General features: G+C 43.1%; 1 protein-coding gene across 5 annotated transcripts in view; it reads right to left on the bottom strand.

The window, feature by feature from the left end:
- HELLS (helicase, lymphoid specific) overlaps nt 1-19,175 on the bottom strand; it is a 46,199-nt gene that overhangs the window by 12,592 nt on the left and 14,432 nt on the right. For 3 of the 5 annotated variants that reach the window (XM_074958410.1, XM_074958413.1, XM_074958411.1), the window contains exons 3-13: nt 18,125-18,247; nt 16,722-16,781; nt 16,095-16,131; nt 15,909-15,973; nt 15,354-15,395; nt 13,137-13,361; nt 10,600-10,782; nt 10,276-10,419; nt 7,891-8,087; nt 7,146-7,242; nt 5,864-6,025 (exon numbers count right to left, since the gene is read on the bottom strand). In XM_074958410.1, coding sequence (XP_074814511.1) covers nt 5,864-6,025; nt 7,146-7,242; nt 7,891-8,087; nt 10,276-10,419; nt 10,600-10,782; nt 13,137-13,361; nt 15,354-15,395; nt 15,909-15,973; nt 16,095-16,131; nt 16,722-16,781; nt 18,125-18,247 — 1,335 coding nt within the window. Of the gene's footprint in view, nt 1-5,863; nt 6,026-7,145; nt 7,243-7,890; nt 8,088-10,275; nt 10,420-10,599; nt 10,783-12,156; nt 12,284-13,136; nt 13,362-15,353; nt 15,396-15,908; nt 15,974-16,094; nt 16,132-16,721; nt 16,782-18,124; nt 18,248-18,729; nt 18,841-19,175 lie in introns of those variants that run through there. The other 2 variants (XM_074958412.1, XM_074958414.1) reach the window with 2 other exon arrangements.

The following is a 19,175-nucleotide window of genomic DNA, read 5'->3' as shown; positions in this document are numbered from 1 at the left end:
TCGATCCACCATCACAGCTAGGTAAGATTGTTGGGGGTTGGTAAGGATCTTTTCCAGGTGATCCCTGGACTGGGAATAGACAGTTGCCAGCCATGTGGACCCCAAGACGCAGGCAAACCCTGGCCATAGTCAGGGGGAATGTGGAGACTTCCGCGATGAGGTCTGCCAATGTCTGGAACCTTTCTAGTGGCAGAAATGCTCTGGCACAGGTCGAGTCAAGCACCACTCCAATGAACTCTATCCTCTGCACCGGAACTAGCATAGACTTTTTGTCATTCACCAGTAGTCCCAGGGAGAGGCACGCGGCTTGCAGCGCTGCAACACCCTTTTGGACCTGAGACCTGGAGCTGCCTTTGACTAGCCAGTCGTTAAGGTACAGGTAGATCTGGATACCCCGATGCCTGAGGTAAGCAGCCACCACCGATATGCACTTGGTAAACACCCTCAGTGCTGTTGCCAGGCCAAACGGGAGGACTGCAAACTGGTACTGGTCAGGTCCCCACCATAAATTTGAGGAAGCGTCTGTGTCCTTGAAAGATCGCTATGTGGAAGTATGTGTCCTTCAAGTCGAAGGCGGCATACCAGTCTCCCGGATCCAGGGAAGGGATGATAGAGGCCAGGGAGACCACATGGAGCCTCAGCTTCTTTAGGTACTTCTTGAGGTCTCGCAGGTCTAGGATGGGCCATAGACCGCTCTTGGCCTTTTGGATTAAAAAGTACTGGGCATAGAACTCCTTGTTTCTGTACTCGAGAGGAATCTCCTCCACTACACCCAGCTGCAGTAACCCATTTAAGTTGAGCTCGACTGCGCAGAGGGTGGAAGCGGGTGGCTCGGATGACATTTGTAGCCCTGGGCTTTCTTGTGAAGCAGGTCCTGCTGAGGCAGACTCGCCGGCCCTGAGGCTGTTGTGGTTTGTTGTGGTTTGAACCACTTATGCGCCAGGCCTGGGACGTAAAGGCCCAGAGTTTTGAGGGTGGTATAGTAGTCCTTTAAACCATGCAGCTTGCTGTCTGTTTGCTTTGCCAATAGGGCCCGGCTGTTGAAGGGAAGGTCCTGCATAGACTACTGAGCCTTGGCAGACAAGCTAGAGAGGAGCAACCAGGAGGCTTGCCACATGGAGATGGCAGAGCCATGGTGTGAGCAGCAGGATCTGCTGCATCTGACGCCACCTGGAGGGCCGCCCTGGCCGCAGTCATACCTTCGTCAATAACCGGTTGGAATTCCATCCTGGACCCCTCAGGAAGCAAACACTCGAACTTGGCCATGGCTTGCTGCATGTTAAAGTCATATCGACCAAGGAGAGCCTGGTGTTTGGCACTCTTAACTGAAGGCTGGAAGATGAATAAACTTTACGTTCAAAGAGATCCAGTATCCTTGAGTCATTGTTGTCCTTGCCTTTCCCTGTGGTTAACTGCCTCAACCACAAGGGAATTGGGGGGCTGGGTGGGAATAAGTACTCATGTCCCTTAGCTGGCACAAAAGTACTTGCGCTTGCCCTTTTGGAGATGGGGGGGGATGGAGACTGCCACAGGGCATTAGTAATCTTAGATACCCCTTCATGAGGGGGTAAAGCCACCATAGGAGGAGCAGAGGATGTCAAACAGGGAGTCCGAAGGCTCCTCCAATTCCTCTGCCTGAAGCCCCAGGTTAGATGTGACCCTCTTGAATAGTTTCTGGTGCGTCTTAGCATCATCCTGAGGAACTGGGTGAGAAGGCCCCATGATAGCCTCGTCTGGTGACAAGGATGATGACGGGGCGCAGGATCCTAAATGCCCATTGGTGGTCCAACAGCTCCTGGACCTGTGGGGTCTTTCCCCCCCCCGAAGCCTCAAGCACTGGAGGGGGCCGGCTTTGAGTGGGCAGCCTGGGTGACCCCACAAGGGTCACATGGATAGCATGGCACTGGCCAATGTGCTTGGGGCCATAGGATGGATTTCGGTGCAGATGATGTAGATGGCACCGGAGCTAGTCCTGCAGTCAGGGGACCCTGCTCCATGCTGGAGCTATAACCGGTGCAGTTGGTACCAGGAGACCAAGATCAGATGGGGCAGTGGCTCTTGTCTGACTGGTGTTAGTCACTGCGCCTCAAGGTAGATCTGTCTCAGTGAGCCAAATGCCTTGGTCGGAGCCTCGGGGACCTACTGCGTTCAGCAGATCAGTGTCCGAAATCCGGCAATCTATGCCTGACGTGACTCAACTGGTACTGGGAAGTTAAGTGGGACCACAAGCCAATTGCCAGGAGGATCGTCTCAAATACGACAATCTCCATCTTGGAGACAGATGACGATGGGCTAGTGATCACTGCTTTCGGTCCCCTGATCAGTCCGTGATTTGTACCGAGCCCTTGGAGACGCGAGGGGTTGGTCTTAGTGCTCCTGCCAGGGGGCACATGCCTTGGTGGGTCTGTGCCAGGCTACTGGCGAGGTATGCCTTGAATCCTGCTGTCAGTGCCCGAAGTCGGGAGACAGGAAAAGGGCTCCGTTGAGCCTGCTTCTCTATCTCTGAGGCGGAAGGCTTTCAGTAGGCAAGTGGTGGCGGGGTGTCCCTTACGATGGGGAATGGTGCCACTGAGGCAGGAACATACATAGAGGTCCCAAGGCGGGTTTACCCTGAGACCAGGGTACTGCCGGAGTGGGCAGCACCGGAATCGTCAGGATCTCCTGAGATAGCTGTAGGGCTTCAGGTGTCAATGGCACCTGAAGCTGACAGAGGCCTCCACTGCTATCCAGAGTTGCAGACAAGGTATGGGATGGGCTGCACCACTCGACTTGAGCTGGGGCCCAAATTTCTGAAGGAAGTGTTGAGCTGCCAGCATGGGTCTTGGCTTGCCCCAAGCCCTCTCCTTTCCCTTGTGGGAAGCAGGAGATCTTCCCCTCACTGTCTTCTTCAGCTTCCTGGCTGGCAGGGAGGGACAGCTCAGTGGTTTGGGCATTGGCCTGCTAAACCCAGGGTTGTGAGTTCAATCCCTGAGGGGGCCATTTAGGGATCTGGGGCAAAAATTGGAGATTGGTCCTGCTTTGAGCAGGGGGTTGGACTAGATGACCTCCTGAGGTCCCTTCCAACCCTGATATTCTATGATTCTATGATCCATGGAGGGGGATCGGTGCTGGCTCGTGGTAGTGCCGGCAGAGCACTGCGCATCAACGCTCTGGTGCTTGGTGCCAAGTTGGACCGTCGCTCCGGTGTCGGAGCGAGTGCCGACTCCATCAGGAACACTTTAAGAGGGTTGTACCGCTCTTTTTTCATCCTGGGTTTGAAAGACTTACAAATACGACACTTGTTACTTATGTGCCCTTCACCCAAGCACCTAAGGCAGCTACTATGGGGATCGCTGATGGGCATAGCCTGTTTGCAACGATTGCAGGGCTTAAAAGCATGCCCCATCCCCAGGCTGAGTCCCGTTCGGGATTAAAGAAGACTTTAAGAACTACTACCAAGGGTAACTAATTTGACTACTAACTATATACAACTATATTTCCACAGTATTCTTGCCAGCAAGTTAAGGAAGTATGGGCTCGATGAATGGACTATAAGGTGGACAGAAAGCTGGCTAGATTGTGGGGCTCAACGGGTAGTGATCAATGGCTCCATGTCTAGCTGGCAGCGGTATCAAGCGGAGTGCCCCAAGGGTCAGTCCTGCACCCTCAGCAAGTTTACAGATGACACTAAACTGGGAGGAGTGGTAGGATACGCTGGAGGGTAGGGATAGGATACAGAGGGACGTAGACAAATTAGAGGATTGGGCCAAAAGAAATCTGATGAGGTTCAACAAGGACAAGTGCAGGGTCCTGCACTTAGGATGGAAGAATCCCATGCACCGCTACAGACTAGGGACTGAATGACTAGGCAGAATTTCTGCAGAAAAAGACCTAGGGGTTACAGTGGACGAGAAACTGGATAGGAGTCAACAGTGTGCCCTTGTCGCCAAGAAGGCTAATGGCATTTTGGGCTGCGTAAGTAGGAGCACTGCCAGCAGATCGAGGGATGTGATCATTCCCCTTTATTCGGCATCGGTGAGGCCTCATCTGGAGTACTGTGTCCAGTTTTGGGCCCCACACTACAAGAAGAATGTGGAAGAGTCCAGCGGAGGGCAACAAAAATGATGAGGGGGCTGGAGCACATGACTTATGAGGAGAGGCTGGGGGAACTGGGATTGTTTAGTCTGAGGAAGAGAAGAATGAAGGGGGATTTGATAGCTGCTTTCAACTACCTGAAAGGGGGTTCCATAGAGGATGGATCTAGACTGTTCTCAGTGGTAGCAGATGACAGAACGAGGAGTAATGGTCTCAAATTGCAGTGGGGGAGGTTTAGATTGGATATTAGGAAAAACTTTTTCACTAGGAGGGTGGTGAAGCACTGGAATGCGTTACCTAGGGAGGTGGTGGAATCTCCTTCCTTAGGAGTTTAAGGTCAGGCTTTACAAAGCCCTGGCTGGGATGATTTAGCTGGGGATTAGGTCCTGCTTTGAGCAGGGGGTTGAACTAGATGACCTCCTGAGGTCCCTTCCAACCCTGATATTCTACGATATTACAGGGTTTGTAAGGTTCTCAAGAACGGAGAACAAAACAATGCTAGTCAAAGCAGCAGATGCCCCAGCACCGTCACTGGTGGCAAGAAGGAACTGATGGTGGGGAGAACCGGGGGTGCCCCTTATACTGCAGCATGTGCGCACCACTCCAGAGGGCACCAGAGCCAGTCCCCTATAGATACTGCTGAGGGAAAAACTTCCAGCACTGGTGCATGTGACGAGCACACACACCTAATATGGAATGGACTTGAAGAACCAGGCTCTTATATCTGACCCTACCATGTGTGTACCTGGCTTTGATTTATCATGCCAGTCAGGGTCCTTCTGATAACTTTTCAAGTGGGCCAGGGTCAATGTGCAGCCAGCCTGCACACCTGGGGCACATCCAGTTATGGCCAAAGAGACAATGTCACACATTATTGATGACTGCCCTCTGACAAGATTTGATGGCGGTCTGAGGTCTCTACACTTTGTAGAGGAGGCTGCCACAAATTGGTTTGGCAAGCTCTGCATTTGATAAGAAAATGACTCGAAGGTCACCCTCTTGTCCTACCTAAAAAAGTTATGTTGTGACAATAACTGAAGTATGACTACTGAAGATGTCCAGCGGTTTACTACTTAACTAAACATAAACTCTAATTTTTTTTAAAAAGTGGCTTCAATTCTCAGTACACAACTTTAGATACTGAAAGCCTCATTTTCTAAGAGGTGCACGGGGACTCATTGCTTTTGTGGACTATCACAACCACCTTAACTGTCACTTGAGCAAGAGGAAGGTCTCTTAGCTGTGATCTACAGAAATACCATTATGTCCTTTCTAGGCTAAAACTAGCCAAGGAGCAACATGCTTTCAATTCTATACCCACTGATGTCAACAGCAATGAATTCCAATTGAAATAAGTGGCAGAAGGATTAGGCCCAGAACTATTCACAACAAAAAGCTTTTGCTCAATTTTATTATTTTCTTCAATAACAGTCAGTGCTGAAGTTTAAAAAGACTTAAGTATATGGAAACTTTGACAGGGTAATAAGCCAATTTTGAGCTGAGAGGCAATGAAATAATAGACAAAAGTCAAAAATCTCAAATCAGGAAAATATTTTAGAGACCTGTAACAAAAAAAATTTGACACCAAAATTGATAAGGTAGAATGTTTCTATTCAACTTCAATGTATAGAATTCTAATATAACTAATGAGCTATACATCTGTACACAAAACAAAACTGGTAAAAAAAAGTGTTTTAGAAGTCACTACTAGTGTAACCAATGCTATGGTATTTTCATTTGTGAACTGTAATTGTTTTTATACATTTCTGAAGTCCACAGCAGTAGGTACCTCATTGTTTCCGAGCAGCTTTTTAATCGTCCGATTTACAATAGCAGTATAGAAGGTTTCTTGTTTCTTTGCCAGTGGTGCATAGACCACAACTTCTCGTTTAGGAGGAACCTCAAGAGCTACATCAGATTTCAGTCTTCTCAATAAGAAAGGCGTCAAAATCTAAAATGTAAACAAATACATATCACAACCATTAAACATGTGGGGCCAAGCTCTCTAGTGCAGTGGTCTCCAACCGTTTTATGCTCAAGATCACTTTTTGAATTTAAGGGCAACCCAGGATCTACCTCGCCCCTTGCCCGAGGCCCTGCCCACTCCACTCCCCCCCCTCCATTGCACACTCTCCCCCACCCTCACTCACTTTCAGCAGGCTGGGGGTTGGGGTTTGGGAGGGGGTGTGCGTTCTGGATTGGGGCTGAGGGGTTCATACTAAAATACTGAGAAATCCTTATAATGGTAATGCAGTTATTGTCTACATGCCATAGCTTTGAAAAGTGGCTATTTAAAAATTTTGAAAGTTACATTCTCTAGGAACTCTATGGACTTAAACATTTATGTGATCCTGACACAACAATGAAGTAGTGCCCCTACTGGATTACAGGGGTTGTCAGTGAAGAGTCAGCATTTGTCAACAGTTACCACATAGCATATCTGGGAGACAAGTTTTTCCGTAGAGCTAGAATAGGAAAACAGTGGAGACTGTTGGCAAGTATTGACTTAAAAAAAAAAAAAAAAATAGCGACCACCTAACAATAGTTTGGATTTTGCCTTTGAATAGGGTAATAAAACCCCATTACAAACTTGGAGAGTAAGAAGTGATCCCTGCCCACAAAGCTATGCCACTGCCAACAAAATGACCTGAGATAAAAATATGTTTGGGTCACATTCCATAAAAGACAAACTGTTGAAGTTATTTACAATGACACACACAACTCAACTTAATGCTAATGATAGTGCATGGTACCAGTTTAATCTGCTGGTGAAACATCAAGTGCTAAAGTGCAGAAACAAAAGTTGCAGTTAGCTTTAGTCTTCAGAATTCTCAATTTCATTCCAAAACCAAAATCAAAGACTTATGCCATTCTTTTAATCTTCTAATGTTGAGAAGGTCCAATACAAAATAAATGCAGAAAGTGCCAACAATGCCAAAGATACAACACCAGACCTGCTAAGTTGTGTTATGATCAACTCCAAAGAAGAAATCTGTTCTAATAATATGCTCGGGATTAAAGGTGCAATAAAACTTTAAAACAAGAACAGCAAAATCATCAAGATCCCAGACCTGGTGCAACATGTGTAAGATGTTCTGCTCCCTTTCTTTAGCAACAATATCTTCAGCAATTTCTGTAATGCTTGTAATGTCAAACCAGGACTCAAAGCTAGAGACAGACAAAACAAATTCAAGTTATTTCATATGCATTATTCATTGTTATTTGAATGTGTGTCAAACTCCAAATAAGTTTCTAAAGCACATTATGTATGAAAGATGTACAACGGTTAGAATTAAAACAAGCATTTCCTTTTATCTAAGGCCAGACAACTGTAAAACTGAATTATAACAAATAGAAATGTTAGCTGGAAAGCACAGTGCAATTTGTTATACAAAATAACATTATTTCTGCTGTAGAACTAGACCTTTGCAATCTCTTTCCAGCTTAGCACTGAATTCAAAGTTGTTTTTTGGCACTGCGATGTGACAGGTAGTCATGAAGGAAAACTTAATGCTTCCTGCTTGGCTCAGAGGGTTTTAATTTTTGCTCACTGGCTAAGATATGAAAATTGTTTCCCTCTCTGTAGAAGCAACTCCAGAAATGGGGGGGGGAAAAAAAAAAAAAAGTCACCTGAGGAAGGGAGAAACCATTCAAGCCCCTCCATCACTGAACAAAGATGAATCCAATCATTGTGTGATATGTTAATTTATGCAACTCAAATGAACAGACGGATAGTTGTAACGATGCAGGGCATTAGTTCTGAGCAGCTCATGCAGAACACACACAAACAGTCTGGGCCAATAGACCATGGCCTACCTTTTCAAGTCATCAAATACATCTGGCAGCAGGAAGTTAAGTAGTGACCAGAGTTCTGCCAAGTTGTTTTGCAAGGGAGTACCAGTTAACAGAAGTTTATTGTCAGCATTAAACCGTTTTAATTCCCTGATAAGACGACAGTTCATGTTCTTAATCCTATGTCCTTCATCCACTATCAGATACTTCCAGAAGCAATGCTACAGAAAGAAAAGAAGTCACCTAGCATTTCAAGAAACGTGATCTTTGCCACATTAAAATATATATTACAGACAGCACCAGTAGAACTGCCTATTATGGCTGCCCAACACTTCCCATCATAAGACCCTATTGTCATTTTCTTATAACTTTGCCAAACTTCAACTGTTTAGGCAAAAATTTCCCATGCCTGGAATCTACCTCAGGCTGGAAGTTTTTTGGGTTTTTTCTGGGGGGGGGGGGGGGGGAGGAGGAGATTGGGGCGCGGGAAGGGGAGGGAAAATTTCACCCACAACAGCCCAAGTTGTTTCCAAGAACAAGGCTAACAAAAATATCTTAAATTCATGTGACTTTATCTGGGCTCCAGTGGAGCAGGGAGTTAAAATCGGCAAGGACTGACCTGTGTGTCAGGAAAGTGTCTTTCTAAATATTCATAAAAACCCACCCCAAATTTGGCCATGTTATAAAGCTGTGGAAAAGTCTCAGTTTGTACACACTCAGTGAAGACCATGCTTGAGCAACGGGCAACCTTAATTCTGGCACTTCCTAACTGTTGACTTTGCAACCTTAATGTTTTTAATGTAGTTTGTGTAATATTTTATTCAGTATATTATTCAGGAGTGCACAAACTGATGTAGAACTGAAATGTTATTACGCTGGATATCGAAAAATGTGCTGCATCAGGAATGCTCCTTCTTTGACTCTACAGCGAAAGAGATGACCATTATTAAGCAACCTCCTGTCTTAAGTGACCACTCCAATGTACTGTACTGAATACAAATTCTACTCCAAAACCCACTGTGACAATGCACCCCATATTCTTCATAGTAATATTACTAGGATATGATTATGGCATAATTATGATGTGTTTTGTACAAGATAAATCATGTGGCGTGTCATTGAAAATGTTATGATTTGACGAACATAATTATACCATTTGTATGCATGTAACATATTTGTATCTGAAGTTATGAATACTGACTAGGGATCTGTATTTCAAATGGGCTTACTCTGGAAAACACCCATAGCCAGCCTTTCAGGTACAACAATAAAGCCAGACGGTACCAATGGCCCATCGACAAAGACAATGGACCCTGGAAGAACTTAATCTTCCTGTGAAGGTTCCACGCAGCCTGTAATTAATGGCTGCTATGACTCAGGGTGTGTATACACTACGCAGTGTGTGTGAACTTAAAAGTCTGCGTGTAAACGCTCTCTGTCCAGCCCCGTGAGTGGCGTTAGCTTTGTCAGCAGGAGAGCATTGCTTAGTTTGTGTTTTGTTTATTTGCTAGGTAATCTGCTCCGATCTGTTTCCGGTCCCTTATAATCACTTAAAATCTATCTTTTGTAGTTGTTAAACTTGTTTTTGCTTTATCTAAACTAGTGAGTTTGAGTGAAATGCATGGGAAATTGTAGTTCAAGGGGCAAAGGCTTTTGCATATTCCTCTCCACATGGGGGGGGAGGGGGAAGAGAGAGAGAGAGAGAGAGGCGGGAAGGGAACACTATGAGCTTATACTGTACAAATCCCTGTGCAGTGCAAGATGGTATAATTTTGGGTTTATGCTCCAGAGGGGGTGTGTGCCTGTGGAGCGGAGAGTCACTTTGGCTGCAGACTTTCTACTGGTGCTTCATGCAGTGGCTGGTCATAAAGCCTGTATGTCACTGCAGCTGGATGTGTCCCTACGTGTGTGAATGCTGGTGGAAGTGTAGGACTGGGAGTGGGTCTGCAGCTTATCACAGCAGCACAGTGAAAGAGGGAGCCCAGGCTGGTATATCAGAGAGCTCAGTGGTACCCCAGTTCCAGGTGGCACCCCGGGGGAACCAGTCATAATCACCTCCCCTTTAAACAACCAATTTTTGTCCATCTGTTGAGAGATCACTTAGGACAAGTTTGCATCAGGCTATGGATTATGCTTGCCTTCTTATTGTAATTTCCCTACCATTGTCCACAACCCCTTTTGGGTAGTGCATTCTACCTTTTTCATAAAGTTACTAAATATGCCAATCCAGGGCTCTAGACATGGAGGGAACAGTGCACTTGGAAACTGATAAAAGCAGCTATAACTGTTACAGTGTGACACTGCCACCGGGCAGATAGAATGTTTGAAGTTTCTACTGCAGTAGAAAGCACTGTTTAAGCTATATTAGGGATAATGAGGCATTCCACCTGTCAGGGTGCACTTGTGTACCTGCAAGGCATTTCTGTCTCTCATGGCTATTTCAAACGAAGTAATGACCACAGGATGAATTTGCAGTGAACCTTCTCGCCTGTGAATTTTTTGAACCAATTTACGACGTTCCTGCTGGGCTCCATGGTACAGCATTATGGGAATCTAAAAGGAGTTTTTATACTTCCATTAATAAGTAGCAATCAAGAACCCACACATTTTAAAGTAATCAGACTAAGAACTACCACTGAGGTTACAATACATATAGAAGAAGTTCCAAACCAAAACAGTTATGAGAATGAAATAATTTGCTCTTCTAAACACTAAAAAGTAAATACTTTTTACCTCTGGAGTGAATCTCTTGAACTCGGACATCCAGTTAGGAAGAGTAGACAAGGGACCACATACTAAGAATGGTCCAGGGACTCCTCTCTCTACCATCAGTGCTATTGTAGCAATACATTGGATTGTCTTTCCCAGTCCCATTTCATCTGCCAAAATGCCATTAATGCCATTTTCCCAAAGCATCTGCATACACAGAAAGATACACATGCCTAATAAGCACCAGGCATCCAGATGAATATAAACACCTGACTGCATTCACCATTTGCCTCCTGCTATCAATCTTTTCCCATATGCATATTTTCAGAGTTAGATGAATAAAATTTCTATTTGCCTAACTTAAAATATAAAGGATCTATGTGCATGTGCCAGTCAAATATTTACGCATACATGTGACCAGTTAGGTGGCCACCTGGCCTTGTGAACGTGCAAGAACTTGGACACATATCAGGTATCTGCATGCCCTTAACAGAAAGCTTATCCTTAACTGACGTGGTAACTTCGCTGGAAATTTTCTGCTGACACTTTTCATGCTTGTTTCTAAACTAAAAGGTAATTTTTTTTTTTAATAAAGTTTGGTAAAAATTCTGTTCGGTCATTTTTGAGTGATCAAAGCAGAATATAGATACAGTATTTCATATTCAGACACTTTAGTGTTTAGTATAAAAATAAATTTTAAAAGTTAATGCTTGCTCCATGAATAAATATGCTTTACAAGTTAAACAAATACAGAGACATAGCTAACAAAAAACCAGCTGCATAATTGTACTGTCATGCTTCTGTACAGAAGTAGGAATCTCCCTACATAGTTACACTGATATTTTAGCCAACTAGCCTTTATCATCTGCTTTCTAAAAATCAGCACATTGTTACCTTTAAGTTTGAGCCAAAAACAATCAGAGGAAAAAAACTTGCACTTGTATCCTTTTAAGCTTCTTTGGTGGATAAAAGGCAATTTAAAGACAAACTGGGAGAGGGGTTTGTGTTTGTTTGTTTTTTAAACATTAGAAAGTTAGGTCTTGTCTACCCGGAAAGACACTATGGCCACATCTATACTAGGAGCGCTTTGGTAGTATAGATATACCAGTATACTATACAGACAAAGTGTGCTCCTAGTGCGGACACAACATATCCCAGCAAAACTGCACTTTTTCCAGTAAAGCTTATTCCAACCCCCTACCCTGAGAGAAATAAGCTATAACATGAAAAAGCGCAGTTTTGCGAGTGTACCTGTGACTATAGTAGGGGCCATTTGCTGGCACACTTCTTCACACCCTTGACCAACATAACAGTGCCAGCAGAAATCTGTAGTGTAGGTATGCCCTGTGATGAATGCAGAAGACTTAATTGGGTCTATTCTGTTCTTGTTGCTAAGTCAGGCTTTCCTTTTCAGTATGTAGTGAAGTGTACAATTTAGATGAAACTGAATGTGCATGTAGGCTACTTTTATTTAGCAACTGGAACAAAGATTCAAGAGAGAAATGGATTTTAAAACACCTTTTAGAAGGCTCTTGGGTCAATACCATTGGTCACAAATTCCCATAAGGAGGAAACACATGCCTGAAGCTGGGTTGGACCTGCTGGATGTTAAGCAGTTGGTATACTCAGGTTCCTGTCTAAGAGTGGGAAAATGGCACAAGATTCCACCCTGGGACGGGTACAGGCAAGAGGCCTACCACCTGAAGAGGTGCACTCAGAGAGACCAGACATGGAACAGGTACAGTTAGCCCTGTAATCATGAGAAGTTGAAAGAGGAAAGACTTTTAGTCAGAATATTTAAATCTTCTAATACATTTGACTCCAATGCCCAATATAAAGTCTTTGTTAAAAATTCAAAATACCAACTCTCCAAATAGGTTGCAAGAGCTCACAACACACATCAGATCCCCAAGACATTCTCTAGTTTGAGCAGGGAAGACTAGACTTAACGCTCCTGATATTTCTAAAGTGAAAAATCAAGAAGAAAATTTTTTTAAAATATCCACGCCTCTTTTATACATCATAAAGAAACAATAGGAGCATGAGCCCAATTTTGTGTTTTAGAAATCCTTTACAGGCCACTTGTCATTCCAAAACAAAGATGGAAGCACTGAATTTTGACACTTGGGATAGAGCGAATCTGAAGTCAGGTAAGGAACATCCTGCCTGAAATATCAGTATGTTGTAACAGGGGAAATGGAATACAGTCTCCCACATGCATTTTTTACTCCTATTAGGAGAGTGGCTTTAAGCTGTCTTCCTTGAAAATTTCCACCCGGACATTACGTGGCAATGCCCCCATACATATTCCCTTCTTTTAAAGGAACGTGTATGTAATTTCTGCTGTTCAGTCAACCACACAGGGCTGGAAAGGCCAAAGCTAACATGGACCAAGAGTTCCTTAAAACAAAAATACAGCTCTGCACAGCTTTTGTGCCAAACCCAAAAGAAACACTGTTCCCCCAATATACTTAATCTGGAAGACTTTGAAACATGAGCAATATCATCTTCTGTTGAAATAAGTAGAAACATAAGATTTAGGCTAACATATAGATTCATACCCTGAGCCATTCCATGCCTTCAACTTGGTACCACCTCATAACACCTCCTGAAAAAAGCTTTGGCTGTTGAAAGGGTATTGGCTGCCCGTTAAATTTCCGTACTGGATCAAGGAAGTGCTTGGCATTATGTCGTACAGCTTGTGACAACCTATCTTTAATGACGCTATTAGAATCGCCATTTTTCTGTAGGTCTTCTGCACACAGTTTGTTAGAAGAGCTTTCATCCTACAGAAGGAAGTTCAGAGAATTTAAGCACAAACATTGCAAAGCTTAGTTAACATACTGAGCAAGCTGCTGAGACTTCTGGCAAATCTCCAAGTCAATGTTATTGCTACAGTTAGGCAAAACAGCATCCAGCTGCAATGATAAAGGCAGATTTAATCAAAGTGTGGCTGACCACACACAATAACTCAAGCACAAAATTTCCAGTGATGATATTGCCACTTAGCCAATTAATATTTAAAACATTCAACTGCTAAATGGCAATGTATCCTTCAACTCTTTGTAGTTTAAAAGCAATAATATTTACTAAATAAAATGATAATGCTGAACACCAAGTTGCTATGCATAAAAGTGAACCGACCTCAAAACTTGACACACAAAGGACAGCATATTTCACGTGGAATGGTTTCCCTTTAAGGGAATTCTAGTGACCACTAAAAGTTGGCTCCCCCCTCACACTCAATTCCCTAGAAGAACAGAGCAGAAAACTAACAGCCAACCCGCCCCCTCCCCCCCGCACCTTATTAATTCTCAGAACTAGAACACTTTATCATGTGTCCGTTGCAAGCCTGATCTGATATTCCAGCACTTGGTTTTTCCTTAGCATATGACTTATACTTTGAGAGGCAAAGATGTTTCCCTTGTGCTCCACACTACACTATCAAAAAATTCACATTTAACACAAGACAAATTTAGGCTCCAACTTCTGGAGGCTTGAGCTTAATACTAAATCAGTGCACCATTAAACCCAGGGGTGGGCAAAGTTTTTGGCCCGAGGGCCACATTGGGGTGCAAAACTGTATGGAAGGCCAGGTAGAGAAGGCTGTGCCTCCCCAAACAGCCTGTCCCCCACCCCCTCCCACTTCCCGCCTCCTGACTGCACCCCTCAGAACCCCCGACCCATCCAACCCTCCCTGCTCCTTGTCCCCTGACCGCCCCCTCCTGGGGTCTCCTGCCCCTAACCACGCCCCCGGGACCCCACCCCATATCCAACCCCCCCTGCTCCCTGTCCCCCGACTGCCCCGACCCCTATCCACACCCTCACCCCCTGACTAGCCCCCCGGGATTCCCACGCCCTATCCAACCCCTCCTGTTCCCCATCTCCTGACTGCCCCCCCAGAACCTCCACCCCATCCAACCACCCCCTTCTCCCTGTCCCCTAACTCCCCCAACCATGCCGCTCAGAGCAGCAGGAGCTCGCAGCCCTGCCGCCCGGATGGAGCCAGCTGTGCTGCCTGCGCGCCGGCGTGGAAGGGGGGACAGCAGGGGAGGAGCTGGGGGCTAGCCTCCCCAGCCAGGAGCTCAAGGGCCGGCAGGATGGCCCTGTAGGCTGGATGTGGCCTGCCGGCCCTAGTTTGCCCACCTCTAATTAAACCCCTTACTTTTAAAACTTCTAGTAGAGCACCTAATGCTATAGCAGCCAGGCATTTATTTACAGACCAAGTTTAAAAATATACCACATAAAGTCATTCATAATGTATAAGTAAAACCACCACTTTGTCATGAATAAAATCAAGTTAGACAAAAATCATATATCTTATATAGGGTTCCCAGTGCTTATTTTTCCTAAGATTGTATTTATTCTATATAAATGTAAAAGATGCATATTTGTTTTTTTATCAGTTAGAATGAAGAGAGAAATTGAGCTAATATATCTTAGACATTTCCTCCCAGTTTAATACAGAGAACAACAAGCAGCAAAACTGTATTTCATACCTCTCTCTTTAGCAAGATGTTTGGAGGCATAATCCAATAAAAAAATTTCAAGATAAAGAATTTTATTTTCAGATACTTTGATTTTAAAATCACTTATTCCATGTTGGTATGTGTAACTTAGTTAAAAAAGTAGGTTTTCAGTAATAAACAACAATTAAAATATGGGGGCAGGAAATGAGGTAAAGACGATCTAAAATACAATGAGGAATTTTGAAATTACAGACATTTAAACTGGTTTTACAGTGTACACTTAAATTGGAACAATATGAAAGGACATACCTGATTTTCTACTTTGCTTTTTTTGGCCACTGACAAGATTTCCTAGAAATAAAAAGAAAACGCTAGTGTAAAATATGCTTTATAGCAACTTGAAAAACTAGTATAGCAACATCTATTTTTGTAAAATCTTTAATCCCAGGATCTGAAAGTGCTTTAAGTGAACCTCAACAAAGAAAACATGCATAGATAAATTAAGTACCTTGCTCAAGGTCACACAGATGGGAATACAAAATAAAGTTCACATTTTTACACGCACACACGTTGGGGAGAGAAGAAATGGGTACACCTTCTGGAAGTCTGCTTAAATTCCTCATTTTGTTAACAAAGGTGTGTGTAATTATGCTCAAGAGACGATAATATAAGCTGCAGAAATCACATACCATCACATTTTAGTCAATAACCTCTCCGAAATGGCACATCAACGAATTCTACGTATGTTTAAAATATGCTACAGTACCATAAGACAGCAGTATCTGGAAGCTACATCACAAGTGAATGCTAATGTATAGAAAATACTTTTCTATTTGCTGCAAATTACATAAAATGCACTCTTACTTCTTTGGACATGACTTCTGAAATGTAATAGGTTTCATCTTCTCTTCCTCTTTTTTTCTTCACAACTACAAGAAAATATCACAGAGCTCTTAAAAGCTCAAAATACTGGTAAGCCACATCAAAAATTAAGAAAACTGAGAACTGAAATATAGACAAAAAGCAAAACCTAACAATAGATAAACCTACCAGATTTCTCCTCTTTTTCATCAGTTAGATTCTGACTCTAGAAAGTGAATATTTAAAAGCGTTATCAACTTAAATATTCTCTAATATCTCTTGGATAGATAAGAGAAAGATATAATCAGCATTGACATGTTTACATAGTTTGTAACTATGTTTGACATCATTTTTGAAAATTGTTACTCCCAAACATTGTAAAGATGTTTCTAAAAATATCATCTAGCTATGTTAGAACAAGGTTCAACATAACATGCTCAAAATATACCATCAGGTAGTCGTGAATAAAGTTTGGGCTAAAAACTGTTTTTTCAAAAAGTCTGGCCCACCTTGGAGAATCAAGCCCTTCTAGATACAACTGTTCAAAAAAAGGTTTAAGTATGGCTTTGCTTAAGAGGACAGTTGTGTGACATGGACATACATGGAAAAGGCTTTATGATGGTGTATGTACACGCAAAAGTAAAGCCAAAGACTGGGGAAAAAAACTTTTTTTCTACTAACTTATTTTTAACCTTTACCAATCAAGGAAAGGTTACATACAGCCTACTCTGAAACCCATATTGCTGTATCGATTTTAGGGAATTTGTCATGCTGATCCCAGAGAAGCATTTGTATAAAACAGCCAACACATCTTACCGTTGCCGCTTTTAATAACATTTCTTTCTTTTTTTCTAATTTCTCTTTCCTTTTCTGCTCCTAAAAAACACGAAGTTCTTACTTGTATTGAACAGCTGCAATAAATCTACCCATTATAAAAATACTAATATACACCAAGTACACACAGCTCCATATTAACAATGGAAACTGGGGACTGGTTTTGCTTTTGTAGTCATATATTTTAAAATGGTGCCAAGATGAAAGTTGATAAGTAGCTGAAATTGCTTGGCAGTGGGTAAGTAGAATTATTTTGTACTGCTTTTTGCTGTATATTTTACATAAAACCAATGGCTTAAATGTAATGCCTTCCCTGCAATCTATTTTTGCATGACATGCAGCTGCACTTTCAGTTTTACACATTGCATTGTTCCAAATACAGCAAAAGTGACAATTTAACTGGACTACAGTGTCTTTAAAGGAAGTAGTCTTCTGATTACGTTGAAGAAACTAGGATTTCTGATTAAATACTGTTAAAATTCTCACTTTTCAGTCAGGAATTCTTAGAATCCTCACAGATCTCTTTGGTACATGTAACATGGAGCAATAAATAAAAGCATGGAGTTTTAAAATAGGAACACGTTAAGCAAAATACCCTTTCCGAGTATGCATTTATACAGGTGTAATAACTACAGATTGCTCTAATCAACAGATTAAAAAAAAAAAAAAAAAAAAGACTGAAGACTCCACTATTTGGGAAAAGACGCCCTTGTAGTCTACCAAAATCAATGCTCTGTCTCACTGCTGACCACATCTATCCCCTTGAATCCCTTCACTGTCTTCCTCTTTCCTTTTATACCAAGTTTAAGCTTATTTCTTAACTTTCAATATTCTGCAAAACTCTTACTTCACCTCTTGCTCCTTGTTCTACCTTACATCTTTGCTCCATCATCATCCTCTCGTGCCTGGTTTCCCACCTTTTTTAATGTGGTCTTTTATTTGAAATATCCTCTCAATTTGTTGTAAAGAGACCTCTCCTTCTCTTCCACATCCCCCCAGACTGATGCCATTAATAAGAATTCTGCTGATTTATTATTATCACGGACCTTAGTTAGGATATAAACTCTTTGGGGGTGGCTTCAGATTATTTTTAAAATGATATCAATGTTATGCAAAGGACTGTGGCACCCATAGGCTGACACTATATTAGGAACTTAAAAAAACCAACTTGAGAAGGAGCTGTAATATAGATAGGGTTGTAATAGTTCTGGCATTTTTATCTGGGTTTAACTAACAAGGTGACAGACATCAGAAGCTCCCACTGAGGGAATTTTTTTTTTTTTTTTTTTTTTTTTAAGATTCCCTAGTGCAGATTAGGATTTACAGTCCTCTATAATTAAAGAAAAAAATCAAAATTCTGTCATTTAAACTTAGAACACATTTACCTCCAGTTGCTGCTGTTCCATTTTGGTCAGCAAGAATTTTGAATATATGTTGCTTTTTTCAAGCAAGTGTTGAAGCCTCTTGTAGCGCATTTCACTGGAGTCTCTGTCCCAGGACATGCGAGCCTTGCAAACAAAGAAGGAAAGCAGATCTTTAGCCATTTCAACTTTTACTCTTTAGAAATGAATAAAACCATTCCGTACATCTTGAACAAGATGGCTACAATTGTATTACACATATACAGACCCTTCCCTCCCAATCATCATACACTTGGGCTACATCTACACTACACGCCGCCACCACGCATGCATGCATGCCATATATGTGCAGCTACATGCTGCAGTGAAAAGCAGACTGCAACCACTGTGGCGTGTAGCTACACCTCAGTGAAAGGTTATGTTACAAGAGAGGCAGCAAGAAGGGCTCTGGCAGCAGAGAGTTGCAAGGGCCTTTCCCAGCTGCCTCCCCTGCCAGAGCTTTCTCTGTGGAGAGGAAATGTGCCAGGAAGGGGGGGTTGGGGTGTGTGACAGAGCGTTTCCCTCCTGCCACTATCCCTCTTTTTGGTGGGAGAGTGCTCCAGCAGCAGGGCACTGCTGGAGGCCTTTACCTGTGGCAGGGAAAGGCTCCACAGAGGGGAGCAGCCCAACCCTTTCTCCGCTGTCTCCTGCTAGCAAAGCCTTTCCCTGCTAGGGAAGTCTTTTCTTTCAGAGGGGAAAGGCTCCAGCAGCAGGACACTACATGGCTAAAAATAGCAATGTAGATAGGAAGACAGCTTGGCCGAGTAGAGAGCATGTATGGTATATACTTGCATACATACCCACTGCGTTCAGGTGTGTTTTTACTTACCTAAGCCGTGTCTCACCAGCTATACTGCTATTTATACCCATGCAAGGTGGGCTAGGTGGGTATGAACACTACACATCACCAAAAGATGTATCCTTTGAGGGTTTGGACAGACCACACCCTCCCACACAGTTTTCAGTGTGTAATTTCTTAGATTTTAACACGATGCCTTCAAATAGCTTGTCAACATAAGGTTTCTAGACATATACT

This window comes from Natator depressus, chromosome 7, assembly GCF_965152275.1.
Source record: "Natator depressus isolate rNatDep1 chromosome 7, rNatDep2.hap1, whole genome shotgun sequence".
NCBI lineage: Eukaryota > Metazoa > Chordata > Testudines > Cheloniidae > Natator > Natator depressus.
This window is presented reverse-complemented; position numbering and strand designations above follow the sequence as displayed.